The 27156-nt window shown below is 33.2% G+C and overlaps 2 protein-coding genes across 3 annotated transcripts; one reads left to right on the forward strand and one right to left on the reverse strand.

Annotated features, from left to right (window-relative positions):
* Positions 1–403: 403 nt before the first annotated feature.
* On the reverse strand, positions 404–1065 carry Pfdn4 (prefoldin subunit 4). The gene has a single exon (XM_072534360.1). The coding sequence runs from the start codon at positions 991–993 to the stop codon at positions 583–585; it is 411 nt and encodes a 136-aa protein (XP_072390461.1). The 5' UTR covers positions 994–1065; the 3' UTR covers positions 404–582.
* A 253-nt stretch (positions 1066–1318) lies between these two features.
* On the forward strand, positions 1319–27156 carry Daxx (Daxx-like protein). 2 transcript variants are annotated; one of them, XM_072534359.1, is made up of 7 exons: positions 1319–1616; positions 5245–5379; positions 18977–19382; positions 19824–20265; positions 20477–20727; positions 24153–24336; positions 26691–27156. In XM_072534359.1, the coding sequence occupies exons 1-7, from the start codon at positions 1551–1553 to the stop codon at positions 26854–26856; spliced, it is 1650 nt and encodes a 549-aa protein (XP_072390460.1). In that variant the 5' UTR covers positions 1319–1550; the 3' UTR covers positions 26857–27156. The 2 variants fall into 2 exon arrangements, with proteins under 2 accessions (XP_072390460.1, XP_072390459.1); XM_072534358.1 differs by having other exon boundaries at positions 1321–1616; positions 19818–20265.

The raw sequence follows: 27156 nt of genomic DNA on the forward strand, positions 1-27156 counted from the left end.
ACATTTTTACACAGCAATTCTTATCCACAGTGAAGATGGGTAGTCATAAATTTTTATTACATCTTTCAATGTGAGACAAAATAAAAATGTGATGACTAACTGGAATGTTTAAGATTAGAGAAACATAACATGTTATGTTTATTGGAAATACTCATTATACATCATTAGCACATGCAAATGCTATCCTGTCGCCAATTTCCTATGCAATTAAAATGGTAAATATTTTTAGGGTCTATTTATTTTTTTCGGGTTGCGTATTTACTAGGTTTTGAAACATCTTTATATAGCGAGTGATATGGAGTGGTCAACATTTATTATATCAGTTTCAAAATATATGATTTATTTCATGAAGATCAGTATTAAGTTAGGGAATTAATGCTACAATAATATAGAACTACATAAATACAAAAAAAAAACTACACTGCACTTTTTATTCAGACAAGTTAGAAAATACCATATTTTCATTTAAACAGGCAAAGGACACAATTTTATAACTATGGTTAGATTCTAACAGAAAAATATTGTTAATTTACACATATTCCCATATTCAGAAACAACTGACAAATTCAGTAACTTAATAAATTATTCTTCATCTGCTTCAAGATTAATGTGGCTTCCGAATTTCCCATACAAATGAGACTTTAGGTCGCTCATTGTATCCTTGACTTCATTAGATTTTACTTTTAGTTCTTTAATACCGTCTTCGATTTTATTTTTGGTGTCTTCTAAACACTTCTGAGTTTTTTCTACATTTTGGTAAATAAATGCTTCGCCTACCAAATAAGGGATGAGCTCGTCATCATCAAAAAGAGCAATTTCGTCACATGCGTCTTCAATACTCTTCAGATCATTTTCTTTACGTTTTATTTCATCTTTGAGATCTTCTAATTTAGCATTTAATCTAGCGAATCTATTAATTTTCTGTTGGTCTTCGTAGGTAATATGAACGTCTGAATCTGGTTGAAAATTGCCTTTGCTGCTTGTGTTAGTCATTGTGAAATTGATGTATTTTTTAAATGTAAATGCGATAAAAATTTACAAAACCATTAACCTTAATTCTCTTCTTTTCTAAATTTTTCATAATTTAGGCTGTACATAAACCATTGCCAGCTAACAGTATTCTTGTTTATTTGGTCACAATATAATTTTAATTATAATTTGATTAGTTTTGGATATTTAATCAATCGTGTTTAGATTGATATAGCCTAGTTTATAATGAAAGACTAAATTTTTTATTTGTTGCATTACGAAAAAAGTTATTTTATTTGATGAAGTCTTCCAGGCATTTTTTAAAAATTAATATTAAAAGAAGAAAAACGTCAAAAACATGAATTAACCTAGCTTTACAGTATTATTATTCTATCATGTTTAGCGGTTGGTTGATATTATTTGTTATTAGGTGTATTATTTAAAAAATCAATTTTTTAACCTATGGATAAAGTAGGACAACTAAGAAGTTGAATATTTTAGAGCAAATTTATATATCAAAACTTCTTGCTAAACGTCCAAACTTAGGTTCATACGCAGGAGAAATTTTTACCTTTATTTAAATGGAAGATATCATCACACTTTCATCATCAGATGAAGATGAAGAACAAATTGTGTCTCCTAGAAAGGTAATTTCTCTTATGTTCCTGTTTTTACAGTATTAATTTATTTCTTTTGTTATCATGTATTTTTTCTTCATAATTTATGTAAGGTAAACGTAGGGGACATGACGCACAATTCGGGTTTTTGGCAGATCTCAAACGGTAATACCGATAATAACATGTTGATATGACACCTAGTACTATCAGGTACCCACAGCATAAATCCCAGTTAAATCCTACAATAAGAATTACTATAATTTAGAAAACAAAAAAAGTCAACTTTTGCGTCATATTCCTGACAGGGTGGGGGGAGTGATATGACATGACGCACTAGGTGTTGGGGATATGACTTATGGGACTTACATGTAAACCAAAAATAAAAACTCAGAGTGATTAACTTTGCAACTTATAATGAAATGAGGTGAAATAAAACTGTCTACACAACTGACATGGTGTTAGGGAATTTAACAACAAAATTGAAGTGTCCAAGATGAACATTAGGTGTTGGAGGATTTTCTTAATTTGTTCCATTTTGACAATGCCGATGTCTTCAGCTAATGGAAAGACGAAATGAACCTCTCCTTTCTTCATAAAGTTAACTTCCACTGCAATCTCTTGACATGAAGCACTAATTTTTGTTCTGCGTCCAGGCCAAGGGCGAGAGGTTGTCCTAGCTTACCTTTAACGCTGGTCTTTGTTTTGAGTCGGAATCGTAGTATTTTTTCCGGTATATCATATTTTTTAGCTGCACCCCTAACTGAAGAGCCGTCTGCAACATCCTTGAAAGCAGCACGAAGATTATCTTCAGTCCAGCAGCCCCGCATGTTCTTACACTTGTAGCTAGGCATATCTATAAAAGAAAAATAATTCCTATATTAAAAATTAGAAATGTTTTTTGACATTTGTTTTGTTTTTTGACTTGATGCCATTTTAAGTAAAAAAATGCAAATAGTAAACAAGAAGGGCTATGTGTCCAAATAAGTCATGTTCTTAAGTTTAAAGAATGCACAACAACAAAAAATACACTAAAGCAACAAAAAATTTAAAAAAAGACAAATTACAAAACTTTGAAATTACTAAGATAAAATTTTTATGGTGTTTACCTGCAAAAGTGTACACAACACCAAAGCTCCCTCCACGACGGATCACTATACACATACACTAACTTAGACATGCTTCATCTGGTGGCAATGGTGGGTACTACTGGTTCCCAAAACCTTTCCAGTGCAAGCATGCAGAATTTGAAAGATATTGAAAACGCGTCATATCGCTCACATTTACCTTATATATTGGCTTTTACAAGGAAAACTAGAGAAGCTTTATTTAGGGACTGTATATTATAGGTATAGTCGGTCAGATAGCCAAGCGGGTTGGGCGGCCGGCTTCTCATTCGCTTCACTGCGAGTGGTTCAGTGGATGTGGGTTCGGTCCGCAGCTCAGTGTACAGAAAAACAAAAAGTCTAACGCAGCAGTTTAAAATTCTAGATGAATCTGCGGCTTACACTAGAATATGCTGGTGTCTGATCGGCCTATGGTGGAGCAGTACGGCAAGAGATAAGGGCTTGGGGCTCGGTGATACTCCTCCATAGATCCCTACCGGAAGGGCGTATATATACCGGGTATATATATATATATATATATATATATATATATATATATATATATATATATATATATATATATATATATATTATAGGTATATATTTTGTAATAGACCATGGTTTCATGTTCAGCTGTGTTTGTTAAAGTTGTATGTTTTATTTTAAACATATTTTAGATTTAAGTGAATTGTAATCAGTATCTTACATATTTTTCTAAGAGCTCTTACATCTTCAATTTTCAATGATGTATGCAATTTGACTATCATGAGATTAATATTACAGTTTAAGACTCTTATACATTTTGTGTCCATGTATATAATAATTATAAATTATGTAAATTCTTATTGGAAGTATTGTAACGAAATTATTTTGCTTACCATAGGGTAAGAACATGGGGGTAGAAAAATTGGGGGCAGAAACTATGGGGGCGAAGATAAGGCAAGCAAAATAAACGCTACTAGTGCGAACGACACTCAGTTGGTTGTTGGAGAGCTGGGGTCGTGGATAAGTTGAAATAAATGGGTCGGATTGGGGTATCTACACAATGATGAAATAAAGGGGTACTTACACAAATCTCCTGGGCAACTGGACAAATAAAACAACAAGGAAGGGCTTCTAGCAATTTAGAACAAGGGCGCCGCTTTGAAGGATCCTAAACTTGCTGGAGGAAAGAAGAAAAGGGCTCTTCCTTCCTAAAAAGTAAACATACAAAAAAAAGGTTAGATTTTTCTAAAATAAATAAAAAATTGGATGGAGCAATAAATTAAACATTTATTTGTGTCTCTAACAAACAGTTATCAAACATAAATGGCATAAAAAATATACTATATAAATAGTTGCCAAATACAGAATAAAAAAAAACTTACATGTGTCCGTTTACAAACTCCGTTTACAAATAGATTGGAGATACTACAAAACTTACAAATGTTATCGCACAGAGATTAACCTTTTTTTAAACAAACAAAACAAATGAATATCGAAAAGAACAAAGCTAGCTGTCATATGTTAACATTACATAGAAAAAAAAAACAATTAAAATGACAGCTGTTAAACCATAAAATTTACAATTTATTAAATATTACAATTCCTTTAAATTTTAACGAAAGCAATTATTGTTTTAGCAAAAAAATGTCTGTCTTTACTTTAAAATTAATATGTTAAATGTTACCTTGATTTCACTGTTTAGCACTTAACTTTCAAAAAAACTTGTTAACATCTATGGGACTCTATCTGGACATATTCTCCAACAGGGACAAAACAAACCATTTCCATACTCAGGGACGAACAATCAAGAGATGTAGAATTATTTTCTGTGGAGGAAGCAAGCTGACAACGGGGACATCCTATATAATAATTTTCCAAATTTCTTCAGTGCCGGTTCACAAATCTTATGGTGATTACCATGTTCTAAACTGCCATATTGCAGAGAGTATTATCACCTTAACCGGTCTTAAGACATAACATAAAAAAAAATCTTTCTACTCTGGCATCTCTTGCTTCACTCCATTGTAGCATGTCTGCTCTGATTGGGGCTTAAATGTCGACTCCTCAATGCCTTACATTTTACAAATTTCAACGCAAAATAAATTTCCCTTTACGTCTCACAGCTAGTTTTTGCCTAAAAACTTAAAACAAACAATCTACCCTTTTTTGACCTCCTTCTTAGCAACCGAACTAACAAAAAAACTTCTTGATTATTTACTTTTAAATTGGTTAACCGGAAATTTTTTACCTCACAATACATACAGAGAATAGGGGAATATTAATGTAAACAAAGACAAAAAAAATATTCTCAGTTAATACGTCTTAGAGAAAAACCGTATACCTGACTTGCAATATTATATTAGGGGACTCGAAACAACTTTTAAATATTCCAGTTTATTGCGTTTTAACGAAAGACAAAAACAGCTGAATACCAAAACTTGATATTTAGAATCTCAACTTAAAATGCCATAATATATTGATTGTTTTAAAATTCATTTGCAAACAGAAAAACGAAAATATTCCACCAAATTTAAAACGCTACAGTATTAATTTTAACTTTCTTTTTACAGAGAATAAAACCTACTCCAGTTCCAAATTTACCAAATATTACCATCACCAAAGTTTCCACAGAACAATGCAAAGAACCAGAAATTGTTAGTTTATGTTCTGATGAAGAGACCAATGTTGTACCTGATGATATCGAAGTAAGTGAACATTGTTATAATTTTGATTTTTCCAATTCTTTTTAAGAAGTACCTTTGGGGAACCTGGATAATTTAAAGCTGAAATAACAAAAAAGTTAAGTTAGGAAAAATAAAAGAATATAAATATGCCAATATTTGCTATAAATATTTTAAAATCTTTACAGCAAATTTTGTTTTAATACATATTTCAAAAGTTTAATTGATGATGCTAATACAAGATTTTTTCCCTACTTAGAATAATAAGGTTACTAGACATTGTTGAATATAGTTGAACAGCTATAACTGATACAGTTTTTACCAGATTTGAGGCAGAAAATCTGGTTGTATAAAACAACTAGTGAAAACTGAACTCACCAAAGCAATAGAAAAAGAGCTGAAGAACAAATAAATAAATAGTTTGTTTACGGTTATACCTATTACAATAATTACAATCATAAAATAATTCATATCATATTAACAGTTTTAGAACTCAATAATAATTACATACAATTTACACAAGACAAATAAATAGAATAAATACCTAAATGACAGTTTACAGTGACAGCCTACATTGTATTTTAAAAAGATTTTTTCAGCCTTTTTTCGAAAACTATTCAGAGAGCTAGAAAAAAAGTCTACATCTAAGCCATTTCCAGATTGACACATTCGTCTTATAGGTTTAGACAATAGTTTGTTTGTTGGAATTCTAAGTGAAAAACGTGCTTAGATCTTGTGCACCTTTGAGGAACCCTAGTCTCTGCAAAATTTGAGGCGAATCTATCATTCTGTTTACAACCTTGAAAACAAAAACCAAATCTAGCATTAAATGATGATTTTCTAATGTTGGTATATTAAGTAATTTTAAAATGTTACAATACACTATATCTTCTGAAGAAATCCGTAATTTATAGCCTACAATGTGCAGAAATTTTTCTGATCTTTCTCAATGCTTTCAATATGACATTTATATAAAGGAGAGCAAATAGTACTGGAATATTCCAGAACTGATCTAACCATAGAACAATACACACTTTTAAAATAATCTAGGTTATTGAATTCTGACAAGGTTCTTTTCAGAAATCCAAGTAATTTAAAAGCTTTATCACAATTAAAATTCTAGTGATTTTTGAAACATAAATTGGGATCAAAAAATACACTTAAATCTTTGAAAGTGTTTGTTGGTTCTAGAAATATATTATTTATAGAGTAATTAAAACAGATAGGTTGTGAGTTTCTAAAAAAGCGCAATATTTTACATTTTTCGATATTAAGTGAAAGGTCATTCTTTGTATACCATTGTGAGAAATTGTTTGCATATTTTTGCATTTTTACAGTCTCTAAAATCCTTAATAATTCTAAAAAATTACAAATCACCAGCATACAACAAAATAACACAATTTTCAAAGATTTCTAAGATGTCATTTATCAAATAAAGGAAAAGAATAGTCGATAAATGACCACCCTGTGGGACGCCAGACCTAATCAAAATCTCTTCAGAATGACAGTTCTTGACTTTGACAATCTGAAGCCTGTCTGTCAGGTAGCTCTACAACCACTCAAGCAGTGATCCATGAATTCCTAGTGCTTCTAGTTTTTTTATAAGAATCTTGATGTTAACCCAATCGAATGCCTTTGAGAAGTCAGTATAGATCACATCGACCTGAGCCTCCTTCCCAAAGGCATCCAAAATGAATTCATCTAGGATGACTAGATTTGTGGTTGCAGACCTACCTGGCATAAAGCCGGGTTGTTCAGGAATAATTAAACTTTTAATTGGAAAAAATATTTTTGAAGCAATAATTAACTCAAAAATCTTTGCAAAAACAGAAATTTTGGAAATGAGTCAGTAATTTTCTATACATGTTTTACTTCTATTCTTAAAAATAGGAGAAATGTAACTGTTTTCTACTCTTCTGGGAAAGTGCCAGTACTTAATAAAAAATGAAAAATTTTTAGTAATACAGGAGACAGAACAAAACGATATTTATTTACAAAATAAGGTGAAATTTCATTAAGGCCACTACTAAGTTTATTAAAACTTATTACAAATATCTATTAGACTAATATCACAGCTGCTTAAACTAATTGTTTTATTATAATCAAAGCTTGGAATACCATAGTTATTGTTATCTACATATGACATAGAGAAATGCTGTTTAAAAACATTTGAAATTTCTGATGGATTGTTTGACTCATTGTTGTCATAGGTCACATTGTTTGGTAAGTCATAATGTTTATTTTTACTGTGTACATAACTCCAGAATTCTTTAGAATTAGTCATGTTTAGTAGTCACAAATTCATAATCATGCAATTAGTCACAAACAATGAATGCCTTAAAATAACATTTTTAAGAGCACAAAATAACAATACAGGAAGGGAAGACTAATAATTAGATGACAAGAGAAACTAGAAATGGTTCTAAAGAATCTTACATTTAAAAACTGGATAAGTAGTGTCAGAGGTAGTAAGAGATATTGAAATGTTGCCTATCCTGATCCACAAACAGTATGTACATCAGGTTCGCTATCTTGACATTTTGAAGGAGTAATAAAATGGTTTTCATTCTGTGTTGCATGTGAAAAGGTGTTTAATTCTCTCCTATTTAAAATCCACAAGGAATCTAAGTTCCTGTAGTTGGCTATATACCATACATAACAAAGAATTTTATTAAAAATGCTTTATAAAAGGTATATAATTTAAAAACCCAATCAGGCTATATCACAAAACGTTTTCGGAATCCATATTATTCCATCATCAGTGCACCTAAAAAGTATATAACCACTTAATTAAAAAGAACGTGAGATTTAAATTTTGACCAAGGTTAATACAAAATGTGGTTAATACTTACTAGGTGGGTATACATGTATTGAGCCACTAAATATGTGGGTAAAAACCCGTTAAAAATTTAGATTTAAATTTAGTTTACATTATACGGTGATACATTCTATGATGTTAAAGTTACCATTAGATTTGGTAAAATGGAGACGTATGACTCCACGTGAAGTTGCTGGTCCTGAGACTTGTTTATACTCCAACAATTAATAGAAAAAAGAATAGCGGTTGGTACCGAAGTACATCTAGCCTTCATCGACTTAGAAAAGGTGTATGATACAGTTCCAAAACTTAAATTGTGGCAAGCTTTACAACAACTCGACATTAGTCCATACCTTTTAGGAATAATCACAGCAGTATACAGGGATAACAATACTTACCTAAAAATCGAAAATAGACTATCAGAGCCAATAAAAGTAACTAAAGGACTGAAACAAGAATGCAGTATGTCACCCTTACTTTTTAATTTAGATATTGAGGCAGCCCTCCAAAATTGGAAAAACCACCGCCAGGGAATGGGAATCCCCATAGGAAATGACATACTGTTCTCCCTGAACTTTGCGGATGACCAAGTCGTCTTAGCTCAAGATTCTTATGATCTAGAATTTATGATAAAGCACAGAGAATATGTAAAAAGTGGGTTACAAGTCAGCATGAAGAAAACAGAATATTTAGTTGTCAATTCAGATGCAAGGTTTGAAGTGTTGATAGACGAGGACGTGGAAATCAAACGCGTGGAAAAATTTAAATATTTAGGTGCACTCATTGCTAAGAACGGTTTGGGAGAAACCGAAATTAAACACCGAATTTACCAGGGACGTAAAATTATAGGATGTCTGAACTCTTTATAGTGGGATCGTAACATTTCCAAAAGGAACAAAAAAAGAATAGGGCAAACCATGGTTGAATCAGTTCTTTGTTAGGCTCTGAAGTATGGACAATTAATGCAGGCCTGAAGAGAAGATTGTTGGCAGTTGAAATGGATTATTTGAAAAGAAGTGCTAGAACATCAAGGCAGGAAAGGAAGACCAACGAATCTATAAGAAATAACATGAATGCTACAGAAACGGTCATTGACAGAATAGAAAGAAGAGGTTCAAAATGGTTTGGACACCTATTGAGAATGCCTGACTAACGCTCGCCTCAAAAACTTTACAAATGGAAGCCCTCTGGAAAAAGAAAAAGAGGTAGACATCGACGCCCATTGAATCAAGGAATTAGAAGAGCGATAGTATCGAGAGGTTTGGGGGAGGAGCATGCCTTGGACCGGAAGGATTGGCGGAGGAGAACGGGAATACGGCGATAGCCGTCTCCAAAATGTTACAAGTTGGATTAATGTCAAACGTCAATAAACTTATTTTAACCTTCAGTTGTGGCTTATTCCCATTAAAATAGTAATTACTTTAAAATGCCACAAAAAATAGCTTTAGAACAATAGATAAGATCTAGATGAAAGAAGGGAGTGTTCCAAAAATCTCGTCAGCCTTACAGCGGCCACCCCACTTTCGGAGTACGGTACGTGCGACAGTCAACTGCGCACAAATAAGAGGGGATGGTTTTAGTTGGTAGTCAGGATAATAGATACCTGAATCTTTGGCACTGCTATCTTTAGTACTTTAAACTAAACTAAAACCCAAATTTTAGAGACTCAAAATGGAGGTTGCATAAAAAAATTTCAAACCCCCCCCCTCAGACAAATTCCGGGTGCGCTACTGTATAGATGTAGTCTATTTGTTCATGTGGCATAAAGTGTAAGCCCAGTTCTACCCCTAGAAATTCCAGTGAAGTCTGGTTTTCACCCCCAGCCTATTTTTTATAACTGTTTGTGGTGACACAACAATAAATTTGTTGACACAATGATTTATTTCTCTAAACCATTTTTTTATTTATTTAAAAAAAAGTTTATAACCCCTTTTTTGAGTTTCAATTAAAAAGATATATTTTTTATTTCTAATAATTATTTCAATAGTTACAACTAGTTGTAATCGTTATAACTTGGCACCTCGAAGCGGCGTCCATTTTAAATTGCTACAGCTCTTTCTTGTGTTTTGTTTTGTTTGTTACAAGAGACTTATGTAAGTACCCCTTCGTTTCATTTTTTGTAGTTGCCCCAATCCAACCCCTTGCCATTCAACTTATCCACGACCCCAGCTCTCCAAATAAGCCCTGAGTGCCGTTCGCACAAGTATCGTTTATTTTGCTTGCCCTATTTCCATCCCAATTTTCAACCCTCTATAATAATACCCTATGTGGTAGGCAAAATATTACGTTACAATGCAAATTGTGATTTGACAATGATTGTGACTCAATGATTACTAAACAACTATAACTAAACTCGAACTACAAACATTCTTTGTTTCTAAAAGCCAGACGATAAACTTTTATTACCTCTTGTGATGTCATTGCTTACTTCGTATTAAGTATATTTCGTTTCTCATAAATGAAAAAATGCAACGTACTCAAAATGTATAATTAAAGTGTCCAGCATATCTGTGGTATGATAAATAAGCATATTGAGAAACACATATTTAAATTTTTATTTCATTTCTACACTCGCGATCATAAAATCCGGGTCACCTTGAAAATTTCAAGTTTCTTGAATATTTTTGCCTCTGATGCAGTAATAAACTTTTGTTTAGGCTAACGTATTTTTTATTTGTCATCAGTGTTTGTTTTGAAAGAAAAAAAAAACGGTTTTCTATTGTTTTTATTGAAAAGCAGAACAACAAATCAAATTGTTGATAAAACAGACATACGACAAAAATGGAAAATACAGAATGTGGTAAAATATCAGTGAAATTTTAATGACTAATATCGTGTATTGCCTCCACTTGCTCTAATAACCTCTTGCAGACGATTGGGCATACTCTCAATTTTTCTCCGGATTACATAATGTGGTATGTTATTCCACTCTCTCATTAACAGATCCTTTAGCTCCTGTGCGTTGTTAGAAGGAGGTTATTGCCTCCACTTGCTCTAATAACCTCTTGCAGACGATTGGGCATACTCTCAATTTTTCTCCGGATTACATAATGTGGTATGTTATTCCACTCTCTCATTAACAGATCCTTTAGCTCCTGTGCGTTGTTAGAAGGAGGTTTTAGGGGTTGAATACGTTTTTTCCAAATCGTCCCAGAGATGTTCGACGGGATTCAGGTCCGGATACCTAGCTGGCCAGGGTAACCTCGTAATTCCAACCTCGTCCAAGTATTGCATACTGATCGTGGCAACGTGCGTTCGCGCGTTTTTATGCATAAAAACGACGTCTTCTCCAAGCCCTGCCATCGTATGCATAACATGTTCTTCCAGAATCTCCGTAATGTCCCTTCGTGCAGTTAAGGACCCATTTTCGATGAAGGGTAATTCTGTGTGGAAGTCGGAAGATACACCTCCCCAAGCCATGACCGAGCCTCCACCAAATGGCATTTTTGGAGCAATGCCAGCTTGTGAAAATCATTCACCGGTTCTCCTCCAAACTCTTACACGTCCATCGGATCCAGTTAGGCAGAAACGGGATTCATCTGAGCATAACTCTGCTCCAATCGTTAATTCCCCAATGCGCGTATTATCGAGCAAAAGCTAGTTGTGCAACTCGATGCGCCAGGCGAAGTGGCGGTCCTGTAGCCATTACCCGAGAAGATAATCCTAAATAACGAAGTCTTCTCCTGACTGTTGCAACGCTAAAATTGAGATTTCGTATTTCCTGTAGACGATTTCGATGCATAATCGCAGTTGAGGTCCGGTTTCGTAAAGCCTAAAACACAAGAAAACGGTCATCTCGTGCCGTGGTCGTTCCTCTTCGTCCAGAGCCAGATCGTCCGGATAGCAAACCCGTCTCCTGAAAGCGTTGAAGCACTCGTTGAACCGTAGAAAGGCTTACGCCAACAGTTCTTGCGACTTGCCGTTGAGTGTGACCGTCTTTCACAAGCGCAACAATTTGTGCCGTTTCAACAACAGTCAAAGGCATTTTTGGCAAAAAATAAACAATAATAAACACTAATAATGGCACTAATAAACACTAATGGTGGCAATAATAAACGTTTGTTCGTTGCATTTGAACAGAAAGTCGAAGCACAAATGAGACATTTAAAACAAGCGGCAGTTACAGGTACCGTCCATTTTGGGAAGTGTGTACTTTTCCGCGAAATCGACACTATTGGAATTCTTTGTTACAAAGGAAACCGCTAAGCCGACAACAATTCTCAGAAACATGCATTAGTTTGTATTTGTGTTATTATTATTTACAATAAAGCTCATTAAAAATGAAATATCGGTGATTTACAAGGTGACCCGGATTTTATGATCGCGAGTGTATTTCTTATGTGTATAACCAATTGCGAAAATGTAAATTTTAATATGAGATCGTTTTATTTAATTTTTAAATACAAAAGGTTAATTATTCGTAATTAGCTTGTCGCTACAACACCTCCCTTCGAGAAATATGGATAATACATACATAGTTACAATGCAAATTGAATAGGTATATCAGAAAAAGACAATGTTTACACGAGAAAAAAACTTTACACTGAAAAAAAAATGTTATACTGAAAAAAAAAAATTTTAACTCAAAAAAATGATTAAACTGATACTTGCTTGATAACTTCCCGTAAATCTCGTTTGTATTTCACGTCTGCTATTCTCAAAATTGTTGTAGGTGTTTGTTTCTCTGGACACTGTTATTTTCTCTGGTTCTTGATTTACGTTGACCTCATACGCAGGTTTAAATCTATCGATAAAAATTGTTACTTCTTTTCCGTTTACAAGGACGACAAATGTTTTGTCTCCTCGTTTAACTACTGGAAAAGGTCCGTGGTATGAGTTATCTAAAAGGGGAAATACACCATTCAATTCGGTTGAACAATGTGGACGATTCAACCAAAATGAACCATGTATTTTGCAATTCAATAAAAGCGTTCAACTAAATTGAACGTTGAAATGAGTTGAGCCAATTTCTATTTTTGTTCAACTTCGTTGTACAATATGGATGATTCATTTTGGAGTTTTGTCGATTGTGTTCGATTCAACCGTTTATTTCATTTTGACTTGTGATATAATAAGTTTCGTACGTACATTTCGAATCATCCACATTGTTCAACCGAATTGAATGAAGAATAAATTGAAGCGTGTATATATGTATGCTTTTCAATTTGATTAAACAATGTAATTGAATCATCCACATTTGTCAACCGAATTGAATGGTGTATTTCCGCCTTAAACTGTTTTTGATTATGTCACGGCGGACAAACACGTGAGGGGTGGTTTTCATCTCTTTGAAAATAAAAGGGCTTTTGGACCCATGTTGCGACGGTTGCTTAGTACGGAGATTTTCGAAATGGTTTTGAAGTGTCTTTAAATAAATGTGAGCACTGTCGTCGGTGTTTCTTTGCGACGAAAACAATAATTCTCCGGGCAAACACAATGGTTCTCCATTCTCTGAAGTACCTAAATCTTCTCTCCACGCTGCTCGTATGCCCAGTAACACTGAAGGTAGGCTTTCGGTCCATCGAATATTTTCATGGCATCGAATTGCTGCTTTTAATTGTCGATGAAATCTTTCCACCATGCCATTTGCTTGAGGGTGATAGGCGGTTGTTCTTAAATGGATAGTTCCAGTTAATTTGCAGATTGATTTAAAGAATTGTGATTCGAATTGTCGACCTTGATCCGTTGTGATACGCTTGGGAGTGCCAAAACGAGCTATCCAACCAGAAAAAAATGTTCTGGCTACTGTATCTGCTTCTTGATTGGGCATTGGGAAAGCTACCGGTCAACGCGTGAAACGGTCGACACAACCATGTTAAACAGTATCTGTTTCCTTCAGAAATCGGCATCACTATAATGTCTATTTGAACATGTTCGAATCGGTTGGAAGGTGGTAGGAAACTTCCAGTCGGTGAAACAATGTGGCGCGATATTTTTGATTATTGGCACTGTAGACACGCTCGAGTCTATTTTCTCACATCTGATTTGATTGACACACAGTTTCACAGAACTGTTGATTCCAGGATGTGCTAGATTATGCATGGTGCTAAAAATTGCCATTCGGAGTGGATTTGGTACAAATGGTCTGGCTGTAGATGTTGCTACGTCACAGTACAAACTAACGTTTTGTTCCGGAAACCGTATTTTCTTTAATTGCAACGATGTTTTCTCTCTTAGTCTTAAGTACGTTTTTAGTTCTGGATCTGTTTCTTGTGCGAGAGCTAAGTCCATGATGTCGATATCTTTCTTGATGCTATCGACTCGAGATAGTGCGTCTGCTACAATATTTGTTAATCCAGAGATGCGCTGAATGTTGGTACAAAACTGTCCTATAAAATCTAAATATCGAAATTGTCTAGGACTGCATTTGTCTAGCTTCTGTGTAAAGACGGAGGTGATTAGTTTGTGATCAGTGTACATGGTTATGCCTTTGCCTTCGATCATATGTCTAAAATGTTTTATAGCTAAATATATAGCCAATAATTCTCTGTCGTACGCACTATATTTCTTTTCACTAGGTGAGAATTTTTTGGAAAAGAAAGCCAACGGTTTCATACCTGTATCCGTTTTTTTTTGTAATACAGCTCCAGCACAAAAATCGGAAGCATCACAAGTGATGGAAATATCAACACAGTTTACAGGGTGGCTCAGTAAAGTAGCTCCCTGTGGCACTCCAGCCTCCGGGTTCCCGAGTTCGGATAGGACTTTTCCTATTCGAACTCTAAAACTACGATTGCTCAAGTATGAAGAGATTAGTCTTGTCATTGCTCCGCTGTAACCGTATCTTCTCATTTTTAGATCAGTCCTTTATGCCAAACTCTGTTTATTGTTTATCATTAAATCCAACTGCTATGTACTCTGTTAATCTGAGTACTTGTAGCTCACTGGAGTGTTCTGATCTAAAACCGAATTGGGCTTCGGGTATTATGTCTAGTCTGTCCGTTTCAGCTTGGAGTCTGCTGAGTATTATTCTGTCTACAACCTTGCTAATTGCAGGTAATAAGCTTATTGGCCTGTAGTTTTGCGGGAATGTGCTGTCTTTTCCGGGCTTTGGAAACATTATGACATGGGCCTCTTTCCATCTGTTTTTAAATTTCTTGAATCTTAGCATCGCATTGATTATATTTGTTAAATATACTATGGCTCTCGCTGGTAAGTATTTTAGAGCCCTGTTCGTTATTTGATCGGGACCAGGTGCCTTTTTCGGCGAGCTGTTTTTAATTAGCTCGTTGAACTCATCCGGTGGTGTAGGAGGGATGATTTCGTTTGGGTTTTCGGGTCTTTCTCTTTGTCTTTCGACTTCTTCTATGAAGTCGATGTCCTCGTCTGGGTGGTAATTTAATGTACACTATCTCTCGAGGATACTCCTCATTACCTCTGCTTTTTCCACTGTGGTGTAGACTATTCCGTTTTCTCCATGTAATGGAGGAATTGGCTTTCTGTCATTTCTCAGTATTTTCTGAAACCTCCAAATAATTTGCATATTTGGTGCTTGCTCCTTCATGTCTCTTATGTGGTTTTCCCATATTTCACTACGGTGTTTTTTGTTTTTGTAGTGCTGTTTTGACCTCTCTGTTTAGCCGTTTAGCTCTATTTTTGTCTGCCTGGTTCCTTGTCCTTCTTGTTGTCTGCTTTGCTCTGTTCTTTTCCCTTATCAAGTCTTTTATTTCTTGCGGAATATCCTTAAATCTTCCCGTGTGCATTTCTACTTCTTCTTTTGTAGTGCTGTTTCTGAGTGCTCGTTGGTTGATGTTTTCCAACTTTAGGACTCTGTCTTCTATTTCTCGTGGGTGGTCTATCACTGGAACTATGTTTATTCCAGTGCTCACGAGTCTTTTGAAGTTTGTCCACTTTGTTTTCTTTTTAACTCTTTTGATTGTACTTTCTTCTTCCCACGTTCCTAGTTCTAATAGGATGGGGTTATGGTCCGTTGTGCCTTCGTTAAATGTTTGTAATTCTGTTTGTAGTCCTAGGTTTCTTGCTACTACAATGTCGATGTGTGTAGGAAGTCCGTTTCCTGGGTAGTGCGTTGGGTCTGTAGGCCCATTGCCATAACGTCGTCGTTGTTTTCTATGTATGTGTTTAGTAGTCTGCCATTTCTCTTCGTAGCTCTGTCGTTCCAGTTTGGGGATCTTGCATTTAGGTCTCCTATTATGATTGAGGGTTCATCTTCGGTCAGTAGATCTTTTGGTCTTACGTAGGCGGAGGTAATTCTGACTTCTCCTTGCCTCATTTGTACTCTTATTGTTGTTGCTTGCATAGTATTTAGTTGTGGTGTTAGAATTCTGATGTGGCCTATGCCTTTTTTCACTAATATTGCTGTACCACCTGATCTTGCTGTGTTATCGTTCTTGTATATGTCGTAGCTCGGAAACTTGATGTTAATGTTGTTCGTGAGCTTTGTTTCCTGTATTGCCACGACATCCATTCCATATCTATTCACCAGTTCGTCCAGTATATTCTGGTCGGTCCTCATGCCTCCTGGATTACAGGAGCCTATCCTCAAGTATCCCATATTTGCTTGCATTAGTTCATTGTTAGCTTTATGACTGCGATCGCCTCGTGGACAATTCTAGTGACCAGTTCCTTAACTGAGTTCACTAGTCCATCTTGCTGTTGTTTCGAGATCAAGATGGTTTTCTCGGTATTTTGCGCTTTCGCTGCCTGTGCGTATTAAGGTCCGCTTGATGTTTGTTGTGGCCTTTTTTGCGGGGCTTGTTGTTTTTGTGGTTGTTTTCTTCCACAGGTCTTCCACAAAAGGTTATAAGTATTAGCTTAAGATAGTCTTCGAGCTGCTTTTGGTGCTACAATAATTAACAGTTGGATTGTCTACAATAAAATAAACAATTATAAAGAAGTACCAATGCTAACTTTTTGTGACCAGTTGGCCTTATAACTTTTAAATAAAAAAGAACATATGTTTGAGTCAACTGACTTATCAAGAAAAACATTGTCTGCTAAGAGAAAAGTTTCACGCAGGAAAGGAAGAAGAAATTGTGTTTACTGTTGTTACAAATGAAGGTAAACAATGAAAAGTAAGGAAGCTGACAAAAGGGTAACTAAAGTACACTTTTTGTGAAAATTATGACAATAAATCGGTTCTGTGTCTAACTTGTTTTAATATTAAACATAACTAAGCTATATTTTTAATTATTGTATATTTTTGTACACTTTTTTATTACACAAAATAAAAATTATTTACGTTATTTATTTTTTTAAGTAAAATATTACAAAAATTTGATCAGAATCATTATTTTTTTATTTTCATAAATACCGGTAGAGTATAGTAAAGTCGTAGACCTGATGTAATCATTTAGTGACGTCGATCTACGAACGAAACAATGATATCAGGCATTGCTAAAAACATGCAGTTCTCTTAAGGGCGTTATCGTAGCGAGACATAGACGAACTAGTTTTGCGTTAATGAAATAGCTTTTAATATTTTTATTTTTGTGAACAATCGTTTTTAATATTTTATTGTGGTACTATTTATGTTCAGTTTCAACTAGTTTTTTTACATTTTACAGTGAGATCCTAAAAATATATATATTATATTTATTTTAATATTTTTTTGCAAATAACATATATATGTTTTGTACACTTATGACAAATTAATGAAAAAAAATCACTTTTAAAAGTGTGTAACCTTGTTCTATCAGTTTCTGATACTTTAATTTGGTCTTATTTGATTTTAAAACATTGTTTTTAGTTGTTTGAGGCCCTTATCACAACCTAAAAATGGATTTATACTAAACTGTTTAATAATGGAATGATATTTATTTAACTGTTGTCTTTATTCAGTTTATAATGTCTTTATTAAAAAACAATAAATTAGGACCACTTTTTGTGTGGACGACTTGTCTTGAACATTATTCTGCGGTATTTTATGAAAGTGATTATGCAAAAAATCTCATGGGAATATTTTTCCCAAGGAATTCGATGTTTTCGTCTTGTATAAACATATTTTGCTGAATTTAAAACCAAAATCCTATTCTTTTTCTATCCTACATTGATTTGTTATTTATTTATTTGTCCTCTAGATTTTTTTCAGTTCTTAAAAATGATTATTTATAAACCAAATTAGTGCAATGTAAATACTTTACATTTTTACACGGCAATTCTTATCGGCAGTGAAGACGGGAAGTCGTAAATTTTTATTACATCTTTCAATGTGAGATAAAATAAAAATGTGATGACTAACTGGAATGTTTAAGATTAAAAAAACATAATATGTCATGTTTATTGGAAATACTCGATATCATTAGCACATGCAAATCCACGTATAGAAAGTATACAAATTAATTTCATAGGAAATTAAAATGGTGCATGTTTACCATTTATTTTTTCGGGCATGCGTATTTACGAGGTTCACGAGGTTTTGAAACATTTCTACTTTGCAACTTAGACTACGAGATTACAGTGTTACATTAATATTGTTATGTTTTTCTGTGGGTTCAGAGATTAAGTGAAGAGCAATGTGGTTTAACCAACTTTATTTCAACTCCAAAAACAAACTCACTTAATTACAAATTCTAATTACATTAATAATTATCACCTACACGAAATTCCAGAAAGTTATAGTGACCAGAACATCGACAGACACGGTCCATGGAACATTCGAGTGAAAAGATCAATCTCGACTTCACCACAGCATAGGTCCTTTGTGGTTTTTACAATTAGGGGCATGCAATATAACATTATTGATGTTTGTCTAATCTATTTTTCTAATAATGTTTTGTTTATATTATTTGTATGTAGCTGCAATTAATATTTTATTTGTCTAAGCTATTATTTTAATTACAGCTAACTCCCATTAACCGCAAGAAAATGAAAAAGCTTAAGAACCCTCTACATAAAAAAATCCCAGATCCCGTAGTTATCTGTGATGATGAAATAGAGTCTCCACCACCAAAACAGCAAAGTAATGGGGATAGTCATAGTATAAAAGAGAATACATCTGTAGTAAAAGAAAATCAGTCGGAAAGTTCAAACGTAGAATCTACTAATAGTAATAATAAGAAGGATAGTAGATCACAAGATGACACCACAATAAATGAAAGTATAGAAATTAATGATGAAGATATCGGACCTGAAAGTGACGATAATGAAGATAAACAGTTATTAAATGATCTAGAATGTACTGTTGGAACAAGTAAAGATGGTGACAGTGAGAATTTGAACAATAACTTATCAGAAGATGTGATCCCAGGTATTTAGATGTTATTTAGACTGATTAAATATTCTTATACAGGTAGAGTAATAAAGAATGAACCAAATTGTAACCATATGTTCAGAAGTCAAAAATAATAATATCTTATCTACAACCATGGGTTTAATATTACTCTATTTTAGAATACAAGATGGTCAATTATTATATTAATAAATATTTAATTTAAAATTAAAATATGGCAATCATATAGTGTAAGTTTACGAAATTTGTTATGAACTAAGTTGAAAAAGTATAGAATAGCACATTTTTTAATGTTTTCTTTGTTGCAAACTAGTATCAAAAAACAAAAAAAAACAAACGTAAGCAAAAATAAAATAGATAAGATACCTAAGCAAGATAACGCCTTGTATGTAAATTGTTAAAATAAACTTTGATATTTGTTACGAAAATGAATGAACAAATTTTTTTATTAAGTTTCAGATGACGTTCAACCTTGCTCCTCAACTTCTGCTGAAAAACCCTCAAACAAATTTTTATTGAAAAAGTTTTTAGGTATTGTAGAAAGGAATATAAAGCACACTAAGTATGTCACTATCCTCGAAAAATTTCCTATGCTGCGGACTTTTTATAATAAATGTATAGACGAATTTGAAACCTCAACAGGGTTTCAACGAATATTGACTGAAAATATAGCGAAGGCCAAAAAATCTTCGATACAGTCAGTGTTATGTTTCAATGAGGTTTTTCAGCATTTAAAGGAAGCTGTAAAGACTGGATCTATCGAAGTCGATAGGGAACAATTGATTAAACTAAAGAAATTAGAAAAAACTATTAAAAGGCTTGTAGTGATCATTAAAAGGTTGGAAGAAACCGAAATTGACTTTGATCTAGAAGAAGATTCATCTTATCTACAACTGGGGAGGTATTTTAGATTTTTTTTAAAGTCTTGTATGAAAAAAATATAATGAAATGTTTTCCTACAAAAATATATTTCCAAAGATTAAATTATCATTAACATTAACTAAAAAAAATAAATTCCGTTGCGATGGCGACAAATTCTTACATCGTGAGCAACTTTTTCATTGAACAGTACTAAAAGGATTGAGACCTGAAGCATTAATGTTTATTTTTAGATATATGGCAAGACTGGACAAAGTTTATAAAAAGTATTGCGAGCTTATGAAGAAGAACCCGTATGGCAATCGCTTGACTTACTCAAAATTGGTGTTTCTGGATTCCGAATATAACGAAATCAACAGAGCCATTATTAGAACGTACAAAAACAACAAAAAATTCCCTAGTTATTATGATATCGAGAAGCTTATCACCAAAGTTGTCAAAGACAGTGCACTCAATCTGAATGAATCTCAAATAAAAACTGAAAGTAAGTATTCCTAAGTGATTTCTCAACACTTCTACTCGTATCTTTATCTATATAATTAGCTAAGAACAACATCTTTGGAATCCTCTTTTCATCGTTTTGATCGGTTTCAAACAGTTGTATACATTTTTTACAAAAGTTAGGTTATATTTATATTTGTTTTGAATTTCTTGTGTTGGAGTAACTAAATACACAAAAGAAAGAAACCATATGGAAGGGGGCATGATATACCAGTATGAGTTCGTTGAGTACATGCCTTGTAACTAAATAAAGTCTGCTTCATTGTCCTCATGAAGAGTCGCCTAATTTTTCCGAACGATTGCGGTACCTGGGGTGAGCACCAATCCAATAGACTTTCTATCCCCGGCAGAATTAGAACTCACGATCCCTCACGCTCAGTAAGTTAATGCTCTTAGATTAAAAAACTGCGCTACTTAGGACTTCAGTTTAGTAACAGAGTTACATCAAAATCAGACAGGATAAAAGGAAGATTAGCTTTGTAAAATTCTCTTATATATTGCTTCCAGTAGCTTAAAACAAGAATATCATATTCAATCTGTTTTATATTGTCTTACAAATGAGTCACTTTTTTTGTATTTTTGAATGTAAAAGTATATTACATTTATTTGGACATCCATTAAATAGTCCCTTAAATGTTCTAGTAACTGATCTCCACATTTCCAGATTTCCGTCATTATGTTACATGTTCCTGGAGTACCACTTTTCATAGCAATGCACAATTTAGAACAAAAAAGTACTAAAACATTTTTATCTAAAGCTAACCGTTTCAAAAAAAAAAATACGTTGTTTTCCATATTAGTCCATATTTTCAGAAAATTAAATAATCTAACAACGTCGTACGTAGTGAAAGTACTTCTGAATAATAACTTGTTTGTGACTTAGGCTATTTAATATAATCCAACCCTTGTTTATTTACTATTATTTTAAAGTTGCTGACATCTTAGGAAATGTATGTAATACCTGCAAAATAATTATTTCTTCCTTTAATAATATGGCATTTATTTTGCTATTATCTGAATTATTAATTAAGGTTTTGGATAAAAAATCGAAGTTTTAAATAAATTATTAGTTTTACTTAAGTAAGTACTATGGTTTGATTAGTAAAAAGTAATTAATGCAACGAAGAAAAATTATGAGTAATGTTTTTCTGAAATGTATTGAAATCTGGCATAATTTTAAACAAATTAATAAAATGTCAATTATTTACAATAAAAAACACTTTATCTTTTAACTGAACTTACGTATTTATTAAGCTTAAGGTGGTATGTCACAATGTTAAAATTTATATACTTTTTAGGTACAGTTATCGTCACTATTTCAAAACAAATCTTCAACATAATATGATTATGTACGTAAACTGTACACTTTCTGTTTTAGTAATATCTAGTTAAAATTTCCAAAGAAAGCAGTAATTTTTTCATAACTGCACTTAAATGAATCCATGTCATAACTTACGTGGTAACGTGCCTAGAAATTGGTATTGTGAAATAATTTTTGAACTTAGGCACAAAATAGCTACGTTAAATGATTAACTACCCAAAAATCTCTATTTTAAGCAAATTTTCGTTATCTATACTGCCGTAATTTTTAAATCAACTGTACCTAAAGATAAAATTACAATTTAAAGCTGCAAACTAGGGATTTTGTTGATGTTATCGTAATAAGTTGGCATTTTAATAGTGAGAAATTAGTTCGGCTATCACTTAATAGATGAGAAAATAAGTTCACGTGTCATTTAGTAGAAGGCAGCAGTCATGTATTAAATGGCGACAGATGCGCGTTTGCCGAATTTAAGAAAAATCTGCAAAACATTGAAAACTAGTTTTGTGGTGGGTTTTATTGTCTATGGGTTATGCAGTAACCATGGTAATACGAATCACGTGGTTTTGTTTAGCAAAGTGGCCAATTTTACAAACAAAATATTAAGTTCAAAGTCATTAAGTGTAAAGGTAAGCGCAAATTTAAATTACCTCCAATCGAGTTCAAAAATTATTCAGAGATTGCAGTGTAGGTTTGGCAGAGAGGATCTCCAGATTGGAAGTTTACATTAGAGAGCTCTTAAAGTTAATTTTAACTCGAGTTTCTAGTAGTCCTTGTAATATTTCTGCTCTTTATGATATGATTGATAGTAAACTTCGTTCACTTGAGACCTTAGACAAAACTGCTGACAAATTTGCGGCGATATTGTATCCTCTTATTGAGTCATGTTTGCCAGAAGATATGGTTCGACTATGGCATATTGCATCTTCATCTTATGTTTTCGAGTCCATGGAAAATATCGGAAAAACTGAAGAAGTTGCAAGTTTAGAAACAAGATTGAGTGGCCTAATGAGCTTTTTACAGAGTGAAGTTCAAAATGAACAAAACATTGATTTAGCAACGGAAGGTTTTCGTTTACCGGCTGAAAATAAATATAAATTCAATAGCCTTGTTGCCAAGAAAAATGTAAAATTACAAAGAACTGATCAGCCCTTAGCGTCCGCTGTTCGGTTAATAAATTATGAGGTTTACAGGTGTATACTTTTATTATAAGTATTTTTTTGTACTTTGTTACTGTAATTTAATTTTTTAATTTAATTAGGAAACAAGACTGATATTATGCACTATTTAAAATGTTTATAAAACTAAAAAAAACAACACAACAAAATCACAACAGCAATTTAACTTCAAAAGTAAATGAACAACAACACAACACGATACAAAAATTAAAAAATTATATCGAATGATCCAATCCAAAAATTAGAATTTGTGAAACTTCAAATAATAGCTAATTTCAATTTACACTGCCGACTGAGAGCGAACTATACCGATTCTACCGATCGTACATTGTATTTTAAGTTAAAGTACTTGGTCTCATTGGCAACAATGTCGCTATTCAGAGAATTAAATTTCGAGAAAATCAAAATATTAAAATATGATGCTCGTGCTGCCATCTATTCAAAAAATTGTTAAACGTTAGTTTATTTGAATGCCACTCATTTTAACTGCGGCGTGAACATACCCGCTTAAAGGTGTTTAATGCCGAGGTTTTTAACTGAATTACGTAGTTTACAGTGGAAATTAAATACAACAGACAACGTTTAATAATTCTAATTTATTCTTTTACACTATGCAGTAATTTGTTTACTTGTGAAATAAAATTAAATTAGATACTTCTACTTTTCCAATTGTTAGTAATGCTATGGTTAACTAAATTGTGTCGGATAGTTTCTGCAGCTGCAGGATATCGAAGATTTTTAACAGCTCTGCTAAAAAATGTGCTGGGGCTCCGTCGTGAAGAAACCACATTTCACGGCGTGTTTGCAAAAGGCACGTTTCTTAGGTCTTTTGATTCTAATTGAATGATACTTGGAAGATATCAATTATTATGCAACATATTGTCAGCATTGTTTTTCTCTTATTTTTAGGTAAAACCTGTTTTCAGAAGTTGGGTGAGTTGCTTCAAAGGCGAAGACGTAGAGAGCTTTATGAAAGTCATTATGTACACTTAGAAGATACTGAGGATCCTGCCAGCGCAGATACGGATTTAAATTCAGTCCTGAGGAATAATTATCTAGAAGCACAGAGCAAAATTGAAAAATTGGTCCAAGAGTAAGTTATATACACCTTTTTTTTCATATATATGTAGTTCATCATCAATTACAATAAATAATTTTATTGTAAGGATATTAACCATTGTATCTTCTTCTTTACGTGCCAGCTCCGTGACGGTCGGGAAGTTGGCAATCATCATGGCTATTCTGATCTTAGATGTTGCCGCTCTGAATAGTTCGATTGATGTGCATCCGTACATCTGAAAACAGAACAGACAACAAACACCAAAACAAATTAAAAATAAAGATGGCCACATCCTCTGCGAGAATGAAAGTATTATGAACAGGTGGAGAGAATATTTCGAAGACTTCCTGACTCAAGAAGACTCTAATAATGAAATAGACAACACTGAAGAAAACCCACATGAGAACCCAAATCAAAACGAAATAACAATAGAGGAAATAAGAGAAATAATACTCGTTCTCAAAAGAGGAAAGGCATCTGGCTATGATAAGATAACTGCGGAAATGCTAAAAAATATGGGAGAAAATGGAAATGAAATGCTTAGAAAAGTTTGCAATAAAGCATGAAATGAGAGCAAGATCCCAAAAGACTGGGAAGTGGGCGTTATTCTACCCATTTTCAAAAAAGGTGACAGACGAGACTGCAGCAACTACAGAGGTATAACCCTCCTGAGTATTCCTTCCTAAGTTTACGAACGAGTACTGGAGAAAAGACTACTACAAAAAGTAGACCATAAGCTGGAGCAGTCACAGAGCGGTTTCAGGAAGGGAAGAAGCATCCATGACCATATATTTACACTTAAGCAGCTAATACAAAATGCACGAAATACAAGCTCGGAACTATACCAAGCCTTCATAGACCTCGAAAAAGCATTTGATAGAACCCCGCGAACTGAAATAGACAAAAGCCTAAGGAACAGAGAAGTAGACAGCAAACTCAGAAAAGCCATTATGAGCCTATACAAGAACACAAGAAACAGAGTAAGAACAGATAATATGGAATTTGACGAGTTTAGAGTCAATGATGGCTTACGACAAGGAGGTGTACTAGGCCCCATCCTGTTCAATATTGTACTAGATGATGTAATGAAGGAAACTATAGAAGAAACATCGAGAATATTTGTTGGACATAGAAACCTGGAAATGATACAGATAGCGGAGTACGCATTTGCAGATGACCTCGTCGCATTTGGAAGAAACGAGGACGCACTTAAGAGAAACCTCCGAATATGGAGAGATAAACTCGAAAAACGTAATTTGAGAATCAATGAAAGTAAAACCAAGGTCATGGTATATGAGAAAACAGACCAAAATACAAACATACAACACAATACAGACCAAAATGCCAAACGTTTATTTCTAGAAACAGTCTTTTGTTGTAATTTCTTTCCCCCTCAATATTTCTGCTTGATCATAGTTAGGTGTGTGGGCCATCGTAATATAATGTTCACTTAATGCACAGGCTTGTACATTATTCACATTAATGTCACTCTTGTGCGATGTTATTCTTTCGGACAAATTTCTGGACGTTTCTCCAATATATATTCTATTGCAATTATTACAAGGTGCAGAGTACACTACATTGGAGATTTCTTTAATATTTAAGGGTGTTTTAAGTTTGGTTTGTAATTTCGATATTGTTTTTATATTTCTGGTTCCAATTTTGATATTAGATACTTCTCTAAATGTATTTTGTTAGTTCATTACAACAGATCAAACAGAAGTTTCAACAAACAACCAAAATACATTGTACCACTTGTACCACTCTTTACCATATATTCCAGGTTTAACAAATAGACTATTGAATAAATTTAGAGAAGTACCTAATATCAAAATTGGAAACAGAAATACAATAAAAACAATATCGAAATTACACACCAAACTTAAGATATATATATATATATATATATATATATATATATATATATATATATATATATATATATATATATATATATATATATATATATATATATATATATATGTATTAATCTTTAGAATGGATCGAAAGTCTGGAAACATCTAATTATCTCTTAAATGGATCGTCCGAATTATACAAAAATTTTGCAATATGAAGATTTTAAATTTGATCTTTGTAACGTTGCCAGATTTATCATTTCTCTGGTATCATTATAATACCAATAAAAATATAATACAAATAAAACACCCTGTATATTGTACCTTTGTTCTCCATTAGAGCATGGAGAAGAGTTGCCAGAGACAGGGGCGAATGGAGGATTGTTCTGAAGAAGGCTTTGGCTCATAAAGAGCTGTAACGCCACTGATGATGTATATTGTACCTTTATTGAAATGTCCACTTCAATACAAGTTCAACCGTATATAATACTTTCGATTTTATATAGGAATAATAATATTAATATATTTTAGGTACGTTACCAAACAGGATAATAAGCAGTTCAGCGGCGAGGAAGAACTAGAAGAAGAGGAGGAAGGGGAAAAAGAAGCTATATCAGAGGAGAGTAGTTCGGACGACAGTGAAAGCGAAGATGATACATCAGATGATACGTCAGATGATTCGTCAGAAAAAGACTAATGGTTATTAATATATTTGTTAACTATGTTATAGATATATAAATTATATTTACTATTTCCTTATGAAATTTTTATGTTATTTACTATTTTAAAGGTAAATATCTATAATTTTGATTAAAAATATGTTAATTTTGACAAAATACAAATTACAATTTTTTGTCCAAATTAAAACGTATTCGTAAACGTAAGCCAAAAGAAACGTATTTTTAATTAAATTATGATTAAAAATAGTAGATAGCTTAATTTATATACGTGTTCAAAGTATTATAAGTAAAATAAATCTATTTTTTTTAATCCACAA

Source organism: Diabrotica undecimpunctata, chromosome 6 (genome assembly GCF_040954645.1).
Source record: "Diabrotica undecimpunctata isolate CICGRU chromosome 6, icDiaUnde3, whole genome shotgun sequence".
NCBI classification, from domain to species: Eukaryota; Metazoa; Arthropoda; class Insecta; order Coleoptera; family Chrysomelidae; genus Diabrotica; species Diabrotica undecimpunctata.